The 18,581-nt window shown below is 41.0% G+C and overlaps 1 protein-coding gene across 1 annotated transcript; it reads right to left on the minus strand.

The window, feature by feature from the left end:
- Positions 1-8,917: 8,917 nt before the first annotated feature.
- LOC105050556 (protein GRAVITROPIC IN THE LIGHT 1) lies at positions 8,918-10,775 on the minus strand. Its single transcript, XM_010930633.4, has 2 exons — positions 10,009-10,775; positions 8,918-9,869 (listed from the first exon to the last, which is right to left on the minus strand). The coding sequence occupies exons 1-2, from the start codon at positions 10,631-10,633 to the stop codon at positions 9,088-9,090; spliced, it is 1,407 nt and encodes a 468-aa protein (XP_010928935.1). The 5' UTR covers positions 10,634-10,775; the 3' UTR covers positions 8,918-9,087.
- Positions 10,776-18,581: the final 7,806 nt, after the last annotated feature.

The following is an 18,581-nucleotide window of genomic DNA, read 5'->3' on the forward strand; positions in this document are numbered from 1 at the left end:
AGCGTTCATCCACTTTGAGAAAATCTGAAAAAGGGGTTCTTCATTTGAGTAAAGCTTTTATTGTTATATTCGCTCATTTAAGGAGCTGTTATTGTATTAATCTGTGCTCAAAATTTTCTAACTCTTTGTGAGTTTTTGTTCTTGTTTTTGGAGGATTTTCAAAACAAGGAAAGGTTGATCCGAACCTGAAATCGAAGTGTTTTGGGTTTACTTGTACCCGAAAAATAAGTGATCTAGCTTGGGATAGCTAGTGTCGGAGTTTCCGACGTTTTGTATTCGGGTTGAATACAAAGGATAGTGGATTGAAATTCCCAAGTAGGATCTTGGGGAGTGGATGTAGGTGCAAGGTTAGCACCGAACCACTATAAATCCTTGTGTTTGTGGTGTACTTTATTGCTTTATCTTATTTCTTTATTATATCCTTGCAATACTGCTTTAGGTAATTAATATTGATTTAAAGTCTTTGTTTTGTTCTTCATAAGTAATCAGTTGGGCTTAAAATTTTTAGAAACCCAATTCACCCCCCCCTCTTGGGTTGCATAGCTGGGCAACAGGAAAGATGGGATACTTGCAAGATCTAGGGGGCTCAGGCCGATGTTGAACAAAAACTGCTCCTTCAGAAGGTTGGGAAGGGAAGGAGTCAAATAACCAAGAAGCCTCCAGGCGGCCTGAAGGTCGTCCTCCCCCAGGCTAGGAGCCCGACGGACAGAGTCCCTTAGAGAGCCCCAAGGGGGCAATTCCAGCCTCAAGGTCGGGCAATAGACGAAGAGGTACTTCTCCTTCCAGTTATGGATTGAAGAGGGAGCACCTTTTAGCAACCCCTTCTTGCCAAACTGGGGAGAGAAATACCACCAGTCCTTTGCCGAGGGGTGACGCTTGAAGGTGTAGAAGTGCCTAAACAAAGAAAGAGATGGCTGAACTTCGACTACATGACAAAGAGAGAGGAACCCTATCAAAAATCTAAAGGAGTTTGGCGCTACTGAAGCTAAAGAGATATCTAAGAAACGGAAGAGGGCGACAACGAAAGGTGGAAGCGGAAGCCGGAGTCCGGCACAGAAGGCCTCCTGATACAGGCAGAAGCTGCCAGGCGGGGGGGTGCTAGCCCGATCAGCGGGGCCGGGGAGCTCCAGATCGTACTCTGGAGGAACTCCATACTGAACCCTTATCAGTAGGAGTTCATCCGGAGTCAGAGAGCAGGGAATGGCACCCGACGTAAAAATCGAGCGAGGCCCAGCCCCAAATGTGGGTTCGTCTACAGTGTGGGGTCCTGGGGGGCTGACGCGGATGAACTTCTGGAACCACTGGAGGCGGAGGTGCCGGAAGATATTTTAAACGAAGACCCTAAAGATCCCAAGGAAATCAGGCGGGACAAGGGGCGAAAGGGTTGCGGGAGACCAAACCAGAGGAATGCGGCAGAAGAAAAATAGAGGAGAAAAGGCCCCTAAATGGCAAAAAAAAAAACGAAGGTTCCGGGACTAACCTAAATCGCTCTGAAGGATACAGAGGGGCGAGGACAGGGACGACTCGAAGAATGCTTGGGGCCAAGGCGGACGCCAAAGGGGGTCAGAACTCTCGGAGAGAAGGCAGACACCAACGAAACTTTCAGGTGGAAAGACGGGTTCAAATAGACCCTGGGATTCGGTGCTATAATGATCGCGGATCTCCCCAGGCCGACCCACGCTCGCCACGTGTCCCACTCGCCATGGCAGGCAGCTAAAAGCGACTGACAGCTGACAGAGCCATTACTGCACCGTACCTGGGCCAACGTACCAGCGGAAATTCCGAAAGGTCCCTTCGAATCATCCCAATTTGAAAAGACTCCAGCACGCACGCATTTAATGCCAAAATATCTGGGGGCGATCATGCACAGGATTCAAGAGGACAACTTCGACTGCAAAAATTTTTCTGTACTTTCTTCATTCGAAATTCAAACTCGGAAGTAGGGAGACTGGTGTTGGGTATAAAGTACCCCCCAGCCGAAGTTCGTGACAGGAGTGACCCTCCGGGGATCCAACCGACTTCCGACCTCCAACGACGTCTCTTCAAACCTCCCAGGCGGCCGAGCCTCCACAACACTCTCAAGTTTTGCTGATGGATAAGCCCCCACCAGCGTCGACCGGATTCTTCGCGACGGACGGACTCCACCCGAATTTTCACGATGGTCGACCATCTTCTGGACCTCGCCCGGACTCCTACGGGAGCCGGACCTCATCCCCGACTCCGGCTGCAGGCAGACTTCGTTCGGACTCCTACGGGAGCCGGACTCCGCCCACGACTCTAATTACAGGTAGACTTCATCCGGACTCCTACGGGAGCCGAACTTCATCCCAAACTCCAATTGCAGGTAGACTTCGTCCGGACTCCTACGGGAGCCGGACTTCGCCCCCAACTCCAATTGCAGGCAGACTTCGTCCGGACTCCTACGGGAGCCGGACTCCGCCCACGACTTCAATTACAGGTAAACTTCATCCGGACTCCTACGGGAGCCGGACTTCACTCCCAACTCCAATTGCAGGTAGACTTCGCCTGGACTCCTATGGGAGCCGGACCTCGTCTCTGACTCTGGCTGCAGGCAGACTTCGTCCGGACTCCTACGGGAGCCGAACTCTGCCCACGACTTCAATTACAGGTAGACTTCGTCCGGACTCCTACGGGAGCCGGACTTCGCCCCCAACTCCAATTGCAGGTAGACTTCGCCCGGACTCCTACGGGAGCCGGACCTCGTCCCCGACTCCGGGTGCAGGCAGACTTCGTCCGGACTCCGCCCACGACTCCAATTACAGGTAGACTTCGTCCGAACTCCTACGGGAGCCGGACTTCGTCTCCAACTCCAATTGCAGGTAGACTTCGTCCGGACTCCTACGGGAGCCGGACTTCGTCCCCAACTCCAATTGCAGGTAGACTTCGTCCAGACTCCTACGGGAGCCGGACTTCATCCCCGACTTCGACTGCCGGAAGACTTCGTCCGGACTCCTACGGGAGTCGGACTCCGAGCTCCTGTTGCAAGGGACCCACTCCGAGTTACCGCTGTAAACGATCTACTTCAAGTTTCTATCACGAGCAGCCTTGGCCGAGACTCCTCGACAAATGATCCCCGTCCGGGCTTCTACAGAGACCGGACTCCAACCGAACTTCGGCCGACAGGCCTGGACCCTCTGGCAGGCCGCAGCAACGGCCACGACTCTGCTTCACTTCCTGCGACGGATTCCGTGCGGCTCCATCACTCCCTAGCGGGCCGCAGTAACGGCCATGACTCTGCTCCACTCCCTGCGACGGATTTCGTGCGGCTCCATCAACCCCTGGCAGACCACAATAATGGCCATGATCCTGCTCTACTTCCTGCGACGGATACCGCGTGATTCCCCCATCCTCTGGCAAGTCGCGACAACGGATGCCGCTCCACTCCCCGCAACAGACTCCACGTGGCATGTCCTGGTGATAGCCACGATTCCACTCCACTACTCTTCGCAACAAACTCCTCCTGACCCTAGGCAGCACACTGCCAGACGATTACAAACATCGCTATCAGTCTGTTGTCCCCTCCACCTATAAAAGGGGGACCCCAGATACGTTATTCTCTAAGCTCTCATCTCTTACCTAAAAACTCTGCTAAAATTTTCGTTCGAGCACTCCATTCTTGTTGAGGTAGAGAACTGACTTGAGCGTCGGAGGGTCTTGCCGGAGCAACCCCACCTCCGGTTTAGACTTCTTTTGCAGGTCCCGACGGCGACCGCGACTCCTTCGACTCCAGCTTCTCCGACGCAGGCGGATTTTTGCACCAACAATTGGTATTACAGATATTTTGAATGAAAAAATTTTAATATCATTAATTAAGTCTTTTAGCCATTGTGCTTCAGTGCAAGTGGTGTCAAGAGCAGTTAATTCAGATTCTAACGTGCTTCTTATTATTATTGTTTGTTTATATGATTTCTAAGATACTGCACCTCCTCCAAACATGAAGAGACATCCCGTAGTGGACTTAACATCTAAATTATCTGTCACCCAATTAGCATCACTATATCTTGCTAGTACTTTTGGATAACTAGAGAACTAAAGAGAGTAATCTAGAGTTTCCTTCAGATATCTAAAGATTCTTTCAAAGGCTTTCTAATGTTCTTCACTAGGATTGCTAGTATACTCACTTAGTCTACCTATTGCATAAACTATATCATGATGGATTCTATTTGCTACATATAACAGTAATCCTATCCTTTGGGAATACTTTAATTGTCTTACAAATTTTTCTAAATTCTTAGTTGAGTGAGAACTATGATCATATGGGATAGAGACAGGATTTAGATCAAAATATTCAAACCTTTTAAGCATTTTTTCTATTAAATTTGTTAGGTTTATTGCTATTTCATTATTTATTCTTTTAAGTTTCATTCCTAAGATTATATCAGCTTCTCCTAAATCTTTCATATCAAAATTACTAGACAAATAATCTTTAGTTTCTTGTATTATTTTTAGTGATGTTCCAAATAATAGAATATCATTTACATACAGATATAAAATGATAAAATCTAAGTTATTCCTTTTATAATACACACATTTATTATGTTCGTTAATCCTAAAATTATCACCTAGGATAATTTCATCAAATTTAATATGCCATTGTCTAGGAGCTTATTTTAATCTATAAAGTGATTTAATTAGTTTACATATCTTATGTTCTTGTCCTTTGACTATAAAATCTTGAGATTGGTTTATATAGATTTTTTCTTCTAATTTTTTATTTAAGAATGTAGTTTTTACATTCATTTGATGAATCGTTAATTTATGAATTGATATTGATGCTACTAAGATTCTTAAAGTGGTTATCCTGGCTACAGAAGCATAGGTATTAAAATAATCTATGCCTTTTTTTTGGCTGTAACTTTTACCTACTAACCTAGCTTTATATCTTTTTATTATTCCATCTGATCTTAATTTTCTTTTGAAAATTCATTTAGTTTCTATTATTTTATTTTCTAAAGATAAATTTAATAAAATTCAAGTTTTATTCTTTAGGATTGATTGAATTTCACTATTTATGGCTTTCTTCCAATATGATGAATCTGATGACGACATAGCTTCATCATATGTGTAAGGATTATCCTCTACAAGGTATGTAAAGAACTTTTCTCCAAATTTTTTTTCAATTCTATTCCTCTTACTTCTTCTTAATTCAATTTTATTTTTGAGTTCTACTTTTATAGATCTAAAAGAAGGTGGTTCACATTCTAGGAATCTAGAAATTCTAATCTTAAAAATAAATATATCCTCAAAGAAAGAAGCATCTCTAGCTTCAAGGATTGAATTATAACTTATATTACTAATATCTAATTTAATCACTAAGAATCTATAGGTATTACTATTTTGGGTATAGCCTATAAAGACAGCATCTATAATTTTAGATCATAGCTTTTTCTTTTTGGGTTCAAGAATATTCACCTTAGCTAGATACCCACACACTTTGAAAAAATTCAAGTTAGTAGCTCCGCCTTTCCAAAATTCATAAGGGATCTTACCACTATCCTTAATAGGGATCCTATTTAGGATGAAGCAAGAAGATAGAAAAGTTTCTCTCTATAAGTTCTCAGGTAGGGTTGAGCTAATCAACATAGCGTTCATCATATCCAAGAGGGTATAATTTTTACGCTCAGTCATACCATTAGATTGTGGAGAGTAAGGAACAGTTACTTCATGAATTATTCTATATTTTTAATAGAATAAAAAAAAATATTTGAAGTATATTCCTCTCCTCTATCAGTCCTCAGAATCTTAATTTTCTTTTCTTGTTGATTTTCTACTTCACTCTTATAAATTTTGAATTTATTGAAGGTTTCATCCTTAGACTTAATTAGATAACAATAATAGTATCTAAAAAAATCATCTATAAAGATTACTATGTACTTATTGCCACCACGGGTTGCGATTTTGGTAGAGTCACATACATCATTATATATTAACTCCAAGCTTGAAGAATTTCTTTCAACTGATTTAAATAATTTTCTTGATTGTTTAGATTCAACATATATTTTATATTTAGATGTGTCTAAGATTGATCTGAGAATTAGCTTTAAATCTATCAATGTTTGATTTTTCCTAAGTATACATGACCCAATCTATCATGCCATAAATTTTGATTAGATTGATTCACAAAATAAACTTGATTCTCAACTTTATTAATAAAATAATTTATTACATTCAATTTTAATAAGTCTTTACTTACATATCTTCTTCATATGAAAGCATTATTCTTAGTTATCATAACTTTATTACAATCAAGGACAATTTTATATCTTCTCTGAATCAGCTGAGACTCACTAATTAGGTTCTTCTTAAGATCTGAAACATACAATACATCCATCAGGATAAATTTTTTTCTAAAAGTCATCTTCAAATTAATTCATTTTTATCCCTTGACCTTGACGGTAGTATTGTTCCCAAGGATTACACCTCTTCTACTTGAGTTCTGAATAGTAGTGAAATAGAAGTGGTCAAAATAAATGTAAACATTAGCTCCTAAATCTAACCACTAATCAAGATTAGAGGAAGTAACATTAATTTTAGGGTCAAAGCTTACTGACCTAAAAGTGGTATCTTTTGAACCTTCAACTATATGAGCTTAAGATCCGGAGGAACCAGAAGATTTGCGAAAGGACACCTTCTTCCAGTGAAAATAACCTCTCGCAAGATGGTTTGTCCTTCCACATACAAAGCAGAACTTATCACTTAGACCTTAGGTAGATTTGTTGGATCTAGCGTTATTGGTCTTGAAGTTTTTACCCTTAAGCTTGAACTTATTTGAGTTAAGATGGTTAGATTGGTTTGACTAATGTTGTTGGTTTGGTTGAGATCTAGATTTTGATTTAGATTTGATAAAAGTTAGGTTAGCTTGGACATCTGAGATTCTGGTTTGCTGGATTTTGAATATGTATTGATTTTTTATCCTGATTGAATTTAGAAATTGAGATAGAATTAGCTCTACTTGCTTATAGAGTTGACTTTTGACAAAACTGTCCCCAAAAAGAGGCATCTTATCAAGAAAGCTTGATACCTTAAATTCTTCAGCAAGAACGGTTCCATTAATATGAAACTTCTTAAGATATTCTTGAAATTGATGGAATTGATCATTTATAGATTTATCGTCTACTATAACATATCTAAGAAATGATGGAATGTTGAACCGTTCAAACCCAATATCATCAAAACCATATTCAGACTCTAGGTTATTCCATAATTCCTTTACACTCTTTGCAGATAGATAAACATCATAGAATGAATCAAAAAAAATACTTAGAATTCTATCCTTACAAAGATAATTTTCTTCAAAGATAGCAGGAGAGATTAAATTAGAAGAGGCAGAAGATTGATCAATAATCTGCTAAAACTCCAACGTGGTTAGCCAAAATTTTATTTGATTTTGCTACCTTCTAAAGTTGGTTTCATTAAATTTGTCAAATTTAAGACTAATGATTTCATCTCTAAGGATAGCCATTTGGTCCAAATATGATTTAGAAAAAAAAATTAAAATTTGAAAAAAATTTATTAATTCTTTATTTAATTTACTTTATTAACTAGTGTCATTTAATAATATTTATTAAAATTGAATTAAAAAAATGCAACAAGATAAGTTTTGTGAAAATTTTTGATTAATTTTGCACAACACAAAACTATAGAAATGATGCTATAATTAATTAAAAAAATTATATAAATATAAAATATACAAGAAATATAAACCATAATTATGTGTAATAATTATATTTAATATAAAATTATATGTACTACAAAAATATCTACGAAGTCACCTTTAGAGTGATTTTAAAATTATATAAAATTATATATATATATATATATATATATATATATATATATATATATAATCAAAAAAAATTTCATAATATGTGTAAAACAATATATATTGATGTGATAAAAAAAATAATCTGACTTGAAAGACGATTAAACCACTATTCTAAAAGAGACTTCGACCTCTTTTCGTGCAAAGATTTGGACCACATAGTTTCTTTCAAGATACAACTTGAAAGCCAAATATTCCAACACCTGTCGATGGCACAATCTCGATCGAATGTCGATCAAACTCATCTTCTATCCAAATGATCAAATGAAAAAAAAAAAAAAAAGAGTGAGAGAGAGAATGTGTGTTGAAATTTTTTTTTTTTTTTAAGATGAAGAGAAGAACTCTCAAATGGATGAAAAAACTAAAAATATAAAAATATAAGCTCAAAACAACAACGCGCGAAACCTGCATATACGTGAACGGCTCACAGAACGGCCGTCTGTGCGCAAAACGTAAGCGGAACGGCCGCGCGAGTCTAAAAAGAGTTTTTAAAACTTCAAAAACAAAAACAACATCTACACCACGAGCCTTTGACTACAATACCGGATAACAGAACTATATTAAAGACCGATATATTTTGAAATCTAACACCCACCCCTTTACCTTAATTGGCAAAAGGAGCGTAGCATCTGAATAAAGTTTAGTGGTACAATAGAAACTTTCATGATGACTGAAATAGTCAAAGAATTAAAAGTAAATTCGACCTTGCAAAAAGGTGTGGCCGAGATACATGGATAGGATAGCCCATATGCCCTTCATTATAGCTAATGAACCATTAAAATGAGTCAATAATTGCTATAGCACCCTCAAAAAATGTAGACCAGGCCTAAGAATAGCGCCCTGGAAGATTATAGTGGTCCCCTTCTGAATTATATTTCCTGGAGCAAATAAAGATTTTCTCCATCCAAGCAAAGTTTCTCAAAGCCCTTGGCTAACTAGCAATATTTAAGACATACGCGCTACTCTTTTAAGATGCATGGGAACTTCGTTCTAGTAAATACACCTCCGGAATATTTACTCTCAAGTGTGTGTGTGTGTGTGTGTGCGTGTGTGCGTGTGTGCATACGAACAAACTAAAACAGGAAATGCAACATAGTTCCAGAACCGTCATGGCTACATGGGATGGTAAGCACCCATTATGTGAAGCAGCACGGGGCTCGGACCCTATTTTGGTAAGGACTCGACCCTACGACGCTAGGGAGCTCGTTCAATCTCTAGACAGCAACAGTGCATTCATGCGCACTTTACACCCCTTGTGCTCTTGGGACAAGGTAGACCCTCGCCCTGACCACGGACCCGTTCCCGAGCTTGAATCCAGGGCTAACGGAGAACCCCACCACCCAGCCAGGCGGGAACCGGCCGTCTGCGAACCGGACGACGCTCTCCATGTACTCCGGGTGGAACTCCGCCCCTTTGCTCGCCTCGAAGTGGTTGGGCGCCGGGTCCAGCGCGAAGGCCAGCAGGTGCAGCAGCCACACCGGCTTGGCCAGCCTCAGGAACTCCCCGTAGAACCCCGTCCTCGGGTGGGCCCCGGCCATCACCTGCCGCCGCTGCTCCACGCCCCCGAACAGCGACTCCTCCATCTTCGGGTGCACGATGGCCAGATATTTCTTGGCCGCAAACCGGCCGAACTGGCACGTGGGGAGCACGCCCAGCAGCTCCGCCGGGTCCATCCCCCTCATGTCTTTGAACTGGGCGAAACAGTCGTTCCGGAACTCGGCCGGGCGGAGCAGCGACGTGAGGGACCCCTCGATGTAGAACGTCTCATTCTCGAACCCGTGGAAGACTTTCCGGTTCACGTACGACTCCAGCGCGTGCTTTGCGTGGTGAGGATCCACCTCGGCGATGGCTGGATTGTGGTCAATTGCGCCGTCGCCGCCCTCGATGATGGAACGCACCGTCGCAGCGATGTCCCAGCGGGCGGAGCGCATTAGGGAGAGGAGGTGGCCGGTGAAGGACTTGGACGCCGACTTCACTTCCTCCATGTACGTCTCGAACAGCTCCGGAGTGGGCATCGCCGGGGCCCCTGTTACACTTAAAACAAAGGGGATCCGGTCACCTGATGTTGATAATTTTGATAAGCTGACGAACATACCCTTATATTATGCGTAGGTACATGATGGTTTCTAAAGGGCATCGTGGTAAATATAGAGAAGGGTTTTGACCTAAACCATTGATGCATCCGACCCTCCTGCTGGAATGGAGCCGGCGCTTCCTGCCGAAACCACCAATAGAGGTGCTCCGGAGCTTCTCCTTAAGACTCTCCACCTCCGCGTCCTTGGCCTTGAGCTCCTTCTTCAGATCGTCAAGCGCCGCCTCGTACGGGGCCACCGCCTCCCTCAGTGGCGTGGCGGCGGCGGCGGCGGCGGAGGCACCAAAACCGGTCCTTCGAAAACGATCCCGAAGCCTCCCGAGCCTCCTCAGCTCTGCCACGACTGCCGCGTCGGCGACCCTCATCTTATCCGGGTCCCACGGGCAGTGAGCCTCCTGGAGGCTGACGTAGGCCCTCTTCACCGCCGAAACCGCGTCGAACACCTCTCCCATCAGTGTCTCCATCTCCCTCACACACACCGACACTCTACCAGGACCAGCGCCCTTCTCCTCTTCCCAGATCTTGAGTCCATTCTCCTCCTTCTCTTCTTCCTCCTCCTCCACAGCGTCCTCCTCTTCTGTTTCCCCGTCGACGCTGTCGCATCTTTCGAGTCCGTAGGCTCCGGCGAGATGGTGGGTGAGACAAGAGCAGGCGACCCGGTGGATCAAATCGGAGATGTGGGTCACCTTATTCGCCATTTCCTTCTTCCCCTCTCTGATCTCTTTCTTCCTGTAGAGGTATGTGAAGTCAGTGGAGGTTCTCAACTCTCAAGAACCAAGACGTTAGTGTCCTGGTCCGCTCTGCTCTGAGATCGGTCAAAGCTCATTTGGAACTACCAATAGTGCAACAATACGTTCGGAAAAAGAGGGGAAATCTTAAAAAAAAAAAAAAAAAAATGACAAATGAAAGCCTGTGCTCTGTCATCCACTGTCTGTAGCGCAACGTTTTTAATACCCTACTGCAATGGCATGGGGGTGGGCGTGCCATCATGTGAAACAGTTTTTGGCCACGAATGGTGGAATATGGTCCAGCGATCAGGCCCGTGGAATAGTTGCGCTCCAGGAAGATCACCGGGTCTCCAGGGCGGTCTGCTAGCTACCGGCTACATGCATCGTGATCTGCTCTGACGGTGTGCCCACACGGCGACCGTGAAAGGGCGGGGCCCGAAAGCTGATTGGACTACAATTGCATAACATATTGAAGCATGCTTATTATAATCGCACGACACGCGACTAAATAAATAGAGTGGGAGGTGTTTGCAATTAATGGGACAAGTGCTGTGTGACCTGTCCCTTCTCTCGGACCGGAGAGGGAATCTTGTTGCGTTCGAGGCTCGCTTCCTGGTGCAGGTGCAGGGAACGCTGTGAATAGCGCAGATCCCGGCCGCTCATTTTTGTTGCGTGCATTCCGAAAACCATTAATTTTACCAAGGAAACAAAATTAACTGGAGCCATTATCTTGCAGAAATAGTAAAAAAAATAAATAGGAGGATAAAATATCAAACCGTACTTAGAAGACACATCACATGGACCCAATAGTCTAGGAAAGATGATAAACTACTTTTCTTTCTTTTCTTCCTCACTCAGAGGCTTCAGAAAAGCAGAAACACCTCGACATAAAAGCTAGAACTAATCTATCACAGCTTCTACGCCTTGTAACTGTTCTTAAAGATTTTCCAATGATGTGGTGAGGCTTGGTGACAGTCCGGTAGTTTTTCCTGTTTCACATTTTTGATTAATTCGCCAATTCACGAGACATCAAGTGCATCAAATGGGAAGGCCCTTTTTGAAACGTGTCAACTCTTGGACGGAGAGTGTTTTAGATTGTTAAGAGACATAGGAATTGCTGTTGGTGCAGGCAATACGTAACGTAAGTGGATTTAACACAAGAGGCATTTCCAATTAATTATTGAAATTTATCCATAGGGTGGACACGTATATGGTCTTGGACCAATCACACGTCGCTGGGAAAATCATTCATCTCACCTAATTGTAAACTTGGCACGGGAAAGTATATGCTCAATCGACAATATCAGGCTTGACAAACTCACCTCAGCAGAAGCTTATTGTAGTTGGAGCACATCTGAGGCAACATATTCGACGTGGGAAAACCACAAATATCTTCGGTGATCAGCTACGATGATCTTGTAATCTGCTGAGAGATTTCTGAACTCTTGGAAAGGAAGGGGAAGGCAACGATCTGATCCACGTGTCAGAAATGCGCAGCGTCCCGTGATCGAGAGGCATGCCCTCACCCTCCCGGCCGACTCGATTAGGACGAGATTTTGTTTCTTTGTGCTTGTTTGCTGCAGAGTAAGGGAGCAGCGATGGGCTTAATATTTCAAAGATACATCCCATCTAACTGTTCTAATTTGGAAGCATGCATTTAGAATTTTGCAATAGCTAGTATCAACTGTAGGAGGCATTTGGTGATCCAACTTGGATCACCACGATGATCTAAAATTACTGGTGATTCAAATTCTGAGATGATCTAATCTCCAGTGATCTAAAATCACTATGTTTGATTTGTCATAGTGCAGTGATTAAAGATCCTTGGATATGTATAAGTAATTTATTTGGTATGCTACCGGAATCCAAGATTACCGATCAAATAATACCAAAAATACTCTTGACATATCTCAGATAAATTTTTTATGTTATCTACAGAACAAGTTGATTAGCTATAACATTCACTTGAAAAATGAAACTTTAGTCATGGACCGAAGATTAAAAAATATATAGTATTTAAGTAGATGCAACCAAAAATATGAACTTAATATTTATTCGTCACTTAAAATAATAGAATTTTGAAGTCTTACGAAGAAGTCGACTGAATGACACTCCAAAAAGATGTGTTTAATATCTATATTTCTAATAGATTTCAGCAAATATTTTTTTGGAGTGCCAGACTATTTCAAAGTTATACGATTAGGAACTCAAAAAAGTTTCAATTTTTTTTGGTAAAAAATAGCCATAGACTATATATTAAAATTTTAGAACAAAATTAAATAGATTGTTCCTCTTCTAATCAGCACAGCAAGAAAAGGAAGGATTTCCTCTCTTTTATGGAGATGACACCCCAAGTATCCGCGCACATTCCTTCTCTTCCATGGAAAAAATGCCTTAACTACCCACCCATGTATGGCAAAAATATTGCAGCAAAACAAAAGGTTTTCTCTTCCCAGAAGTCTCTTTCGATCGTGAGAATATTTTTATTAGCATATTTTAATATAAGATCACTGTGATGGAGTGATGTTGGATATCCATTCTCAAGAGCAAATTTTCTATCACCACATTGTATGATAATTTGGAAAGTAAGGGTGATTTGAAATCACTGCCACATAGGATCATCATGGTGCAATCAAACATGATGATCTCATCATCTCTATCTACATCACTCCTGATCCTAAGTAGATCACCCCATGCCAAATGCCCCCACAGGGATGATGAATTGCATCTGTGTTAATTTTAAAAAAAATTATAAGAACATCCCCTCAATTTTAGCTTAATTTTATTTACATCTCTATACTTTAAAAAATATCAAACTGATCTTTCTAATTATCGACATATTTTAATATGGTCCAGCCATTCATTTTATCAATAAACGGTATTAGATTTCTCTCTCAATGGATGAAAATGCCCCTTGTTCATAGGCGGGCTTGGAGGAGGAAGAAGATGAGAAAGAAAAGTAGATGAGGAAGAAGAGGAGGAGAGAAAAATGGTCGCAGGTAAAGAATAGATTAGAGGAGGAGAAAGACGACAAGAAGAAGAAGAGGGTGGAGAGGAAAAAGATGGGAAAAAATGGATTATTGGAGATAGAAGAGGCTACCATGAAGGGGATGGCTTATGAGCGATTTGGAGGAAAAGGAAGATGAGGAGATAAAATGGATGAGGAGAAAGAAAAGCAGGTGGAGGGAGCCACCATGGAAGAAGAGAAATAAGTGAGGAGGAATGAGAGGAGAAATGACTTTTTTACCAGTGAGAAGGGATGAATGTAGAGGGGGCCATCTAAAGGGATAGGGCTCATGGGTTGGTTTGAAGGAGAAAGAGGATGAGGAGAAAGAGAATGAGGAGGAAGGGGACGAGGGGAGAGGGGCCGTCGGCAAGGAATATAATGGAGGAGAGAGAAGAGGACATAAAGATGGAGAGGAAGAAGATGAGAAAGGCAAGAAGGGATAAAGGTGGAGGAGGTTGCTGTGGAGAGGGATTGCTTATGAACGGCTTGAAGAAGAAAGATGAGAAGAAGCAGATGGGAAGGAAGGAGAGGAGAAAGGGCAGGAGGAGAATGGGTAGAGAAAGGGGAGGAGGAGAAGGGAGGAGGGAGAAAGAAAAAGAAGGGGAGGAGGAGAAATGGATAAGATGAAGGATCAGGTTGCATATCGGATCGATTAAAGGTAGAAGTAGTGGATTTCAAAAATTAAATCTAATATGGTAATCGATGCATAGATCTAAATTAGATAATTAAATCATAAATTAGCATAAATAGGGAGTGATAAACTCTTCATCACCTTGCACAGATAGCAATTCACTACGATTGATGATCGTAGATTTGAGGAGGTCCACTTGTTGAATTGCATAGGCATCCAGCCTCTACGAGTATCTACTCGAACCAGATCTAGAAAGCTTTCTCCTGATCTAATCTGCCTACTCCAAGGTGGATCTGAAAGCTCCTGAATCTACAATCGAACTGATCTACGAAAGCTGCTGGATCAACTCTTGAAGCAGCCTTCTTCTTCCTTCACTTGAATGGCACCTAAACTCTTTCAAGCGCTCTAAGGATCGGTCCAACTCCTTTGGGCGTAGAATATGGCAGCAATAACCTAACTTTTAGGCATGAGGAGGATGGAGATTGGGTGGAACGAGAGTGGCAGAATTTTGAGTTAGAAATTTTGATCAAATTAGATGGCAAACCATTTGGCAAGGGGTCTATCTTATAAACCCATGCCCTCACCCTCTCCACTTAATCTAGGCGGCACCCTTTTTGAAATCAAATTTCAAAAGGGACCACCCTCTCCACTCCACCCTATCCACAAAGGGCGATGCCCTTTTTTCTCTCCGAACGAAAGAGAGGGCAAAATTCCCTTTTCTCATTTCTCCTGTAACCGAAAGGAGCTGCACACGCCCCATGATCTTATCATGGTTAGCATGTGCCCTCTCATTTCAATTCAAACTTAATCATTTAAATTCAAACATAAATCACTCATTTAAATTCAAACTTAAATTGGATGGGGCGGTTGCCCTCATCCTTATCCACAAGCGTGAGACTTTCTCATGGATCGTGGAGTACGAGAGAAATGAGAAAAGGAAGTGGGGGGGGGGGGGTTGCCAACTCTTGGCATCCTTCCACTCTAATCCTTAAGGGGCATGCACCCCTTGACCCAGTCAAGGAGGGCATGTGCCCCTTCAAATTTAAATCAAATTTAAATTTAATCGAAGGAAGATAATTGCAACCAACTCTTGGTGCCTAATTTAGAGCCCAAATAGATTAAGCTAAGCTTTATCTGATAGGGAACCCAATCCTGAAGAAACTTGAGTCTAATCATGTGCTAGTATGATTCCTTAGATCCAATTGGACTATTTTGAGTCCAATTAAGCAATCCTAGACCAAAGTTCTTGTTGTGTGATCCCATAGGTTCAATTCTGTATGGTAATAGGATACATTGTGATATCTATCAGCAATACCATCGAAACTCTTTTCGATGGATCGAATTTTTTTTCAATTCAGCCAATTAGAATTATTGATCATCGATATAATTCTAATTGATCTCATAATCCACTAGTGACACCTAGCAGTATGTAGTGGTAATCCATCAAAATTGAATAGATGAATCTCTAGGTGTATTTATTATGTAATTCGATTTTTCCATCATGAGTCCCGATATGACAAAGATCAAAGATAACTCGTCAAATCTTATTCCTTTCATATGCTAGAATCAATTGATTAAAGTTTGATGTGAAACCTTATGAAAATACCTTTCCATTATTTGCACTGCCATGACCATAGACTTTAGGATTCAATCTTATGATCTATATAGGACTACTCTTCTATCGAGATCGATAGATTCCATCTTGATACAACTTGATTCCTACTATGAACATATTGCAGCCAATATACACCTCAAGATTCTATATAGCTAGGAGATTGAGTTATGGTGTAATCAAACTATAGCACCGTCAAAGTGAATGACCGATGCATCTCAGGTCAAAGAACTAAATACACTACTGTAGCATCGAGCATGTCACTGACGAGAAGGTAGATGTCATCGTGACTACTCGAGATTGGTCACGCTCAGTACCCTTATTCTAACAAGCATTTACATTTTTACTTCGATATCTCCACACCGTAGATTCAAGACTCATTTACTCAAAGAAAGTGATCATGCATCAATCTTTTCAGATCAATCATCATCTCCATGATGATCCTACGATCGAGAGCAATTTATGAGTTAACGAATAATAACACATGTCTCAAATTCTCAACTCTTAAGAATATATGTTATCATATCCATTAACTCAATGAACGATTCACAGATACAATAAATACAGATGTGAATAGATAAAATCCAAATTTTATCAATATAAAAATCAATTATACAAAATATGTCCTAAGAAAATTTTACAAGTGTCAGTCAATTTAGCTTCTAGGGCATACATCCAACAAACTCCCACTTGTACTAAAGTCAATTGATTACAAATTTAAGTCTCATCTTCTTAAGATGGACTTTAATCTTTTGTTGGCTCAATTGCTTTATTAGTGGGTTAGCCATATTGTTCGCAGTATCGATTTTCTTCATCTTGATGTTTCTTTTCTTGAGGTAATCACGGATAAGGTGAAATCGCTGCTCGATGTGCTTGAATTTTTGGTGAGACCTCGGCTCCTTAGCTTAGGCTATGGTACTATTGTTGTCACAGTAGAGTGGAATGACATTTGATGGCATCACACCCAATTCAGCAATGAACTTCTTGAACCAAAATACTTTCTTTGCAGCTTCCAATGCGGCGTTATACTCTACTTCCATGGTGGAATCTGCTATGACTGTCTACTTGGAAGTCTTCCAGCTCACAGTACCACTGTTGTATAAAAAAATACTGTCTGATGTCGACTTTCGATCATCAATATCAGATATAAAATCTGAATCAGTATACCCCTGTACTTTAAGATCTCCATTGTCAAAGATCAAAAACATATCTTTAGTCCTTTTTAAGTACTTAAGGATATATTTTACAAAAGTCCAGTGCTCTTTTTTTAGATTCGACTGATATCTGCTTGTGACACTCACAATATGGGCGATATCAGATCGTGTACAAAGCATGGCATATATGAAACTCCCTATGACCGAAGTATAAGAGATTTTGCTCATATATTCTATCTCTTCCAATGTGTTGGGACTTATTTTTTTGGAAAGATGGATGTCATGTCTGAAGGGTACAAGTCTCTTTTTAGAGTTCTCCATGATGAATCTCTTCAACACCTCCTCAAAATACATCTTTTATGATAATGCTAGCGTCCTTCTAGATCTATCTCAATAAATCTTGATCCCATAAAGATTATGAATTAGAGATAACCTCCTATGATCGATACATCGAATGAGCCGCATACATCTGAATGTACTAGAGCAAGTATCTCTATGGTCCTTTCCCCATATCTTACAAAGGGCTGCTTGATTATTTTTTTTTGAAGACATGATTCACAGAATGGATATGACTCGAAAGTCAATGGATCCAATAGTCCAAATTTTTTCAATATGTTAATCTTGTTCTCCAATTGACCTAGCCTTAGGTGTCACAAGTACTTTTGGTTAACATCATCTTTAGGTCATTTAGATTCTATGGCATTCATATTTTGCTCGATACAATTCACAGAAACATCAATATGTAATTGAAAGAGATCATTAATAAGAAAACCACTTCAAATTTTATTATTTTTAAAATAAATGTCACAGTGGTCCTTATAAAAACTAATAATATAATCATCTTGCATTAAGCAAGAGACAGAAATTAGATTCCTACTTGCAACAGGTACAAAATAACGGCCTCTTAAAATCAAATTATTCTTTGATGGTAGTCGAAGAGGGTATGTCCCCATGGCCACAGTAGCAACCTTTGCTCTGTTCTCGATATGTAGGGTCATTTCTCCTTCCCTTAGTCTTCTGCTATCTTCAAGATCCTGCAAAGAAGGGGATAAGTGAGCACAAGATCCAGAGTCAATCATCCAATTGGATGCAGAAAAAATTGTTAGGTTAGTTTCTATAACGAGCATGCCTTCAGAAGGTCCATCTTTTTTTTTATTCTTTAGACTTGTCAGGTAAACTAGACAGTTCCTTTTTCAATAGCTGTCAATGTTACAATGAAAATATTTTTCTCTCTACGGCCTTCTTTTTTGGAACCACCTTCTTCTCCTTCTTCTTGCTTTCCACCTTTTGCTTCTCTGTGGATTTTTTCTTTCCAGTAGACTTTCTTTTGAAAGAAGTCCGCTCCATAGTAAGTAAAGAGCCCTTTGAACATTTCAAAATTTCCTCAGATGCAACCAGCATATTCATCAACTCAGCAATGGTGTATTGGATCTTATTCATATGAAAGTTTACTATAAACTATCCATACGAATCCATAAGAGACCACAGAATAAGGTCAATCTACAACTCCTTAT

This window comes from Elaeis guineensis, chromosome 10, assembly GCF_000442705.2.
Source record: "Elaeis guineensis isolate ETL-2024a chromosome 10, EG11, whole genome shotgun sequence".
Taxonomy (NCBI): Eukaryota; Viridiplantae; Streptophyta; class Magnoliopsida; order Arecales; family Arecaceae; genus Elaeis; species Elaeis guineensis.

Coding starts and splice junctions, on each gene's coding strand:
- LOC105050556 (XM_010930633.4), bottom strand. CDS start 10,633: ATGGCGAATAAGGTGACCCACATCTCCGATTTGATCCACCGGGTCGCC. Junction 9,870..10,008: donor CGGATGCATCAATGGTTTAG/GTCAAAACCCTT, acceptor TAAGTGTAACAG/GGGCCCCGGCGATGCCCACT.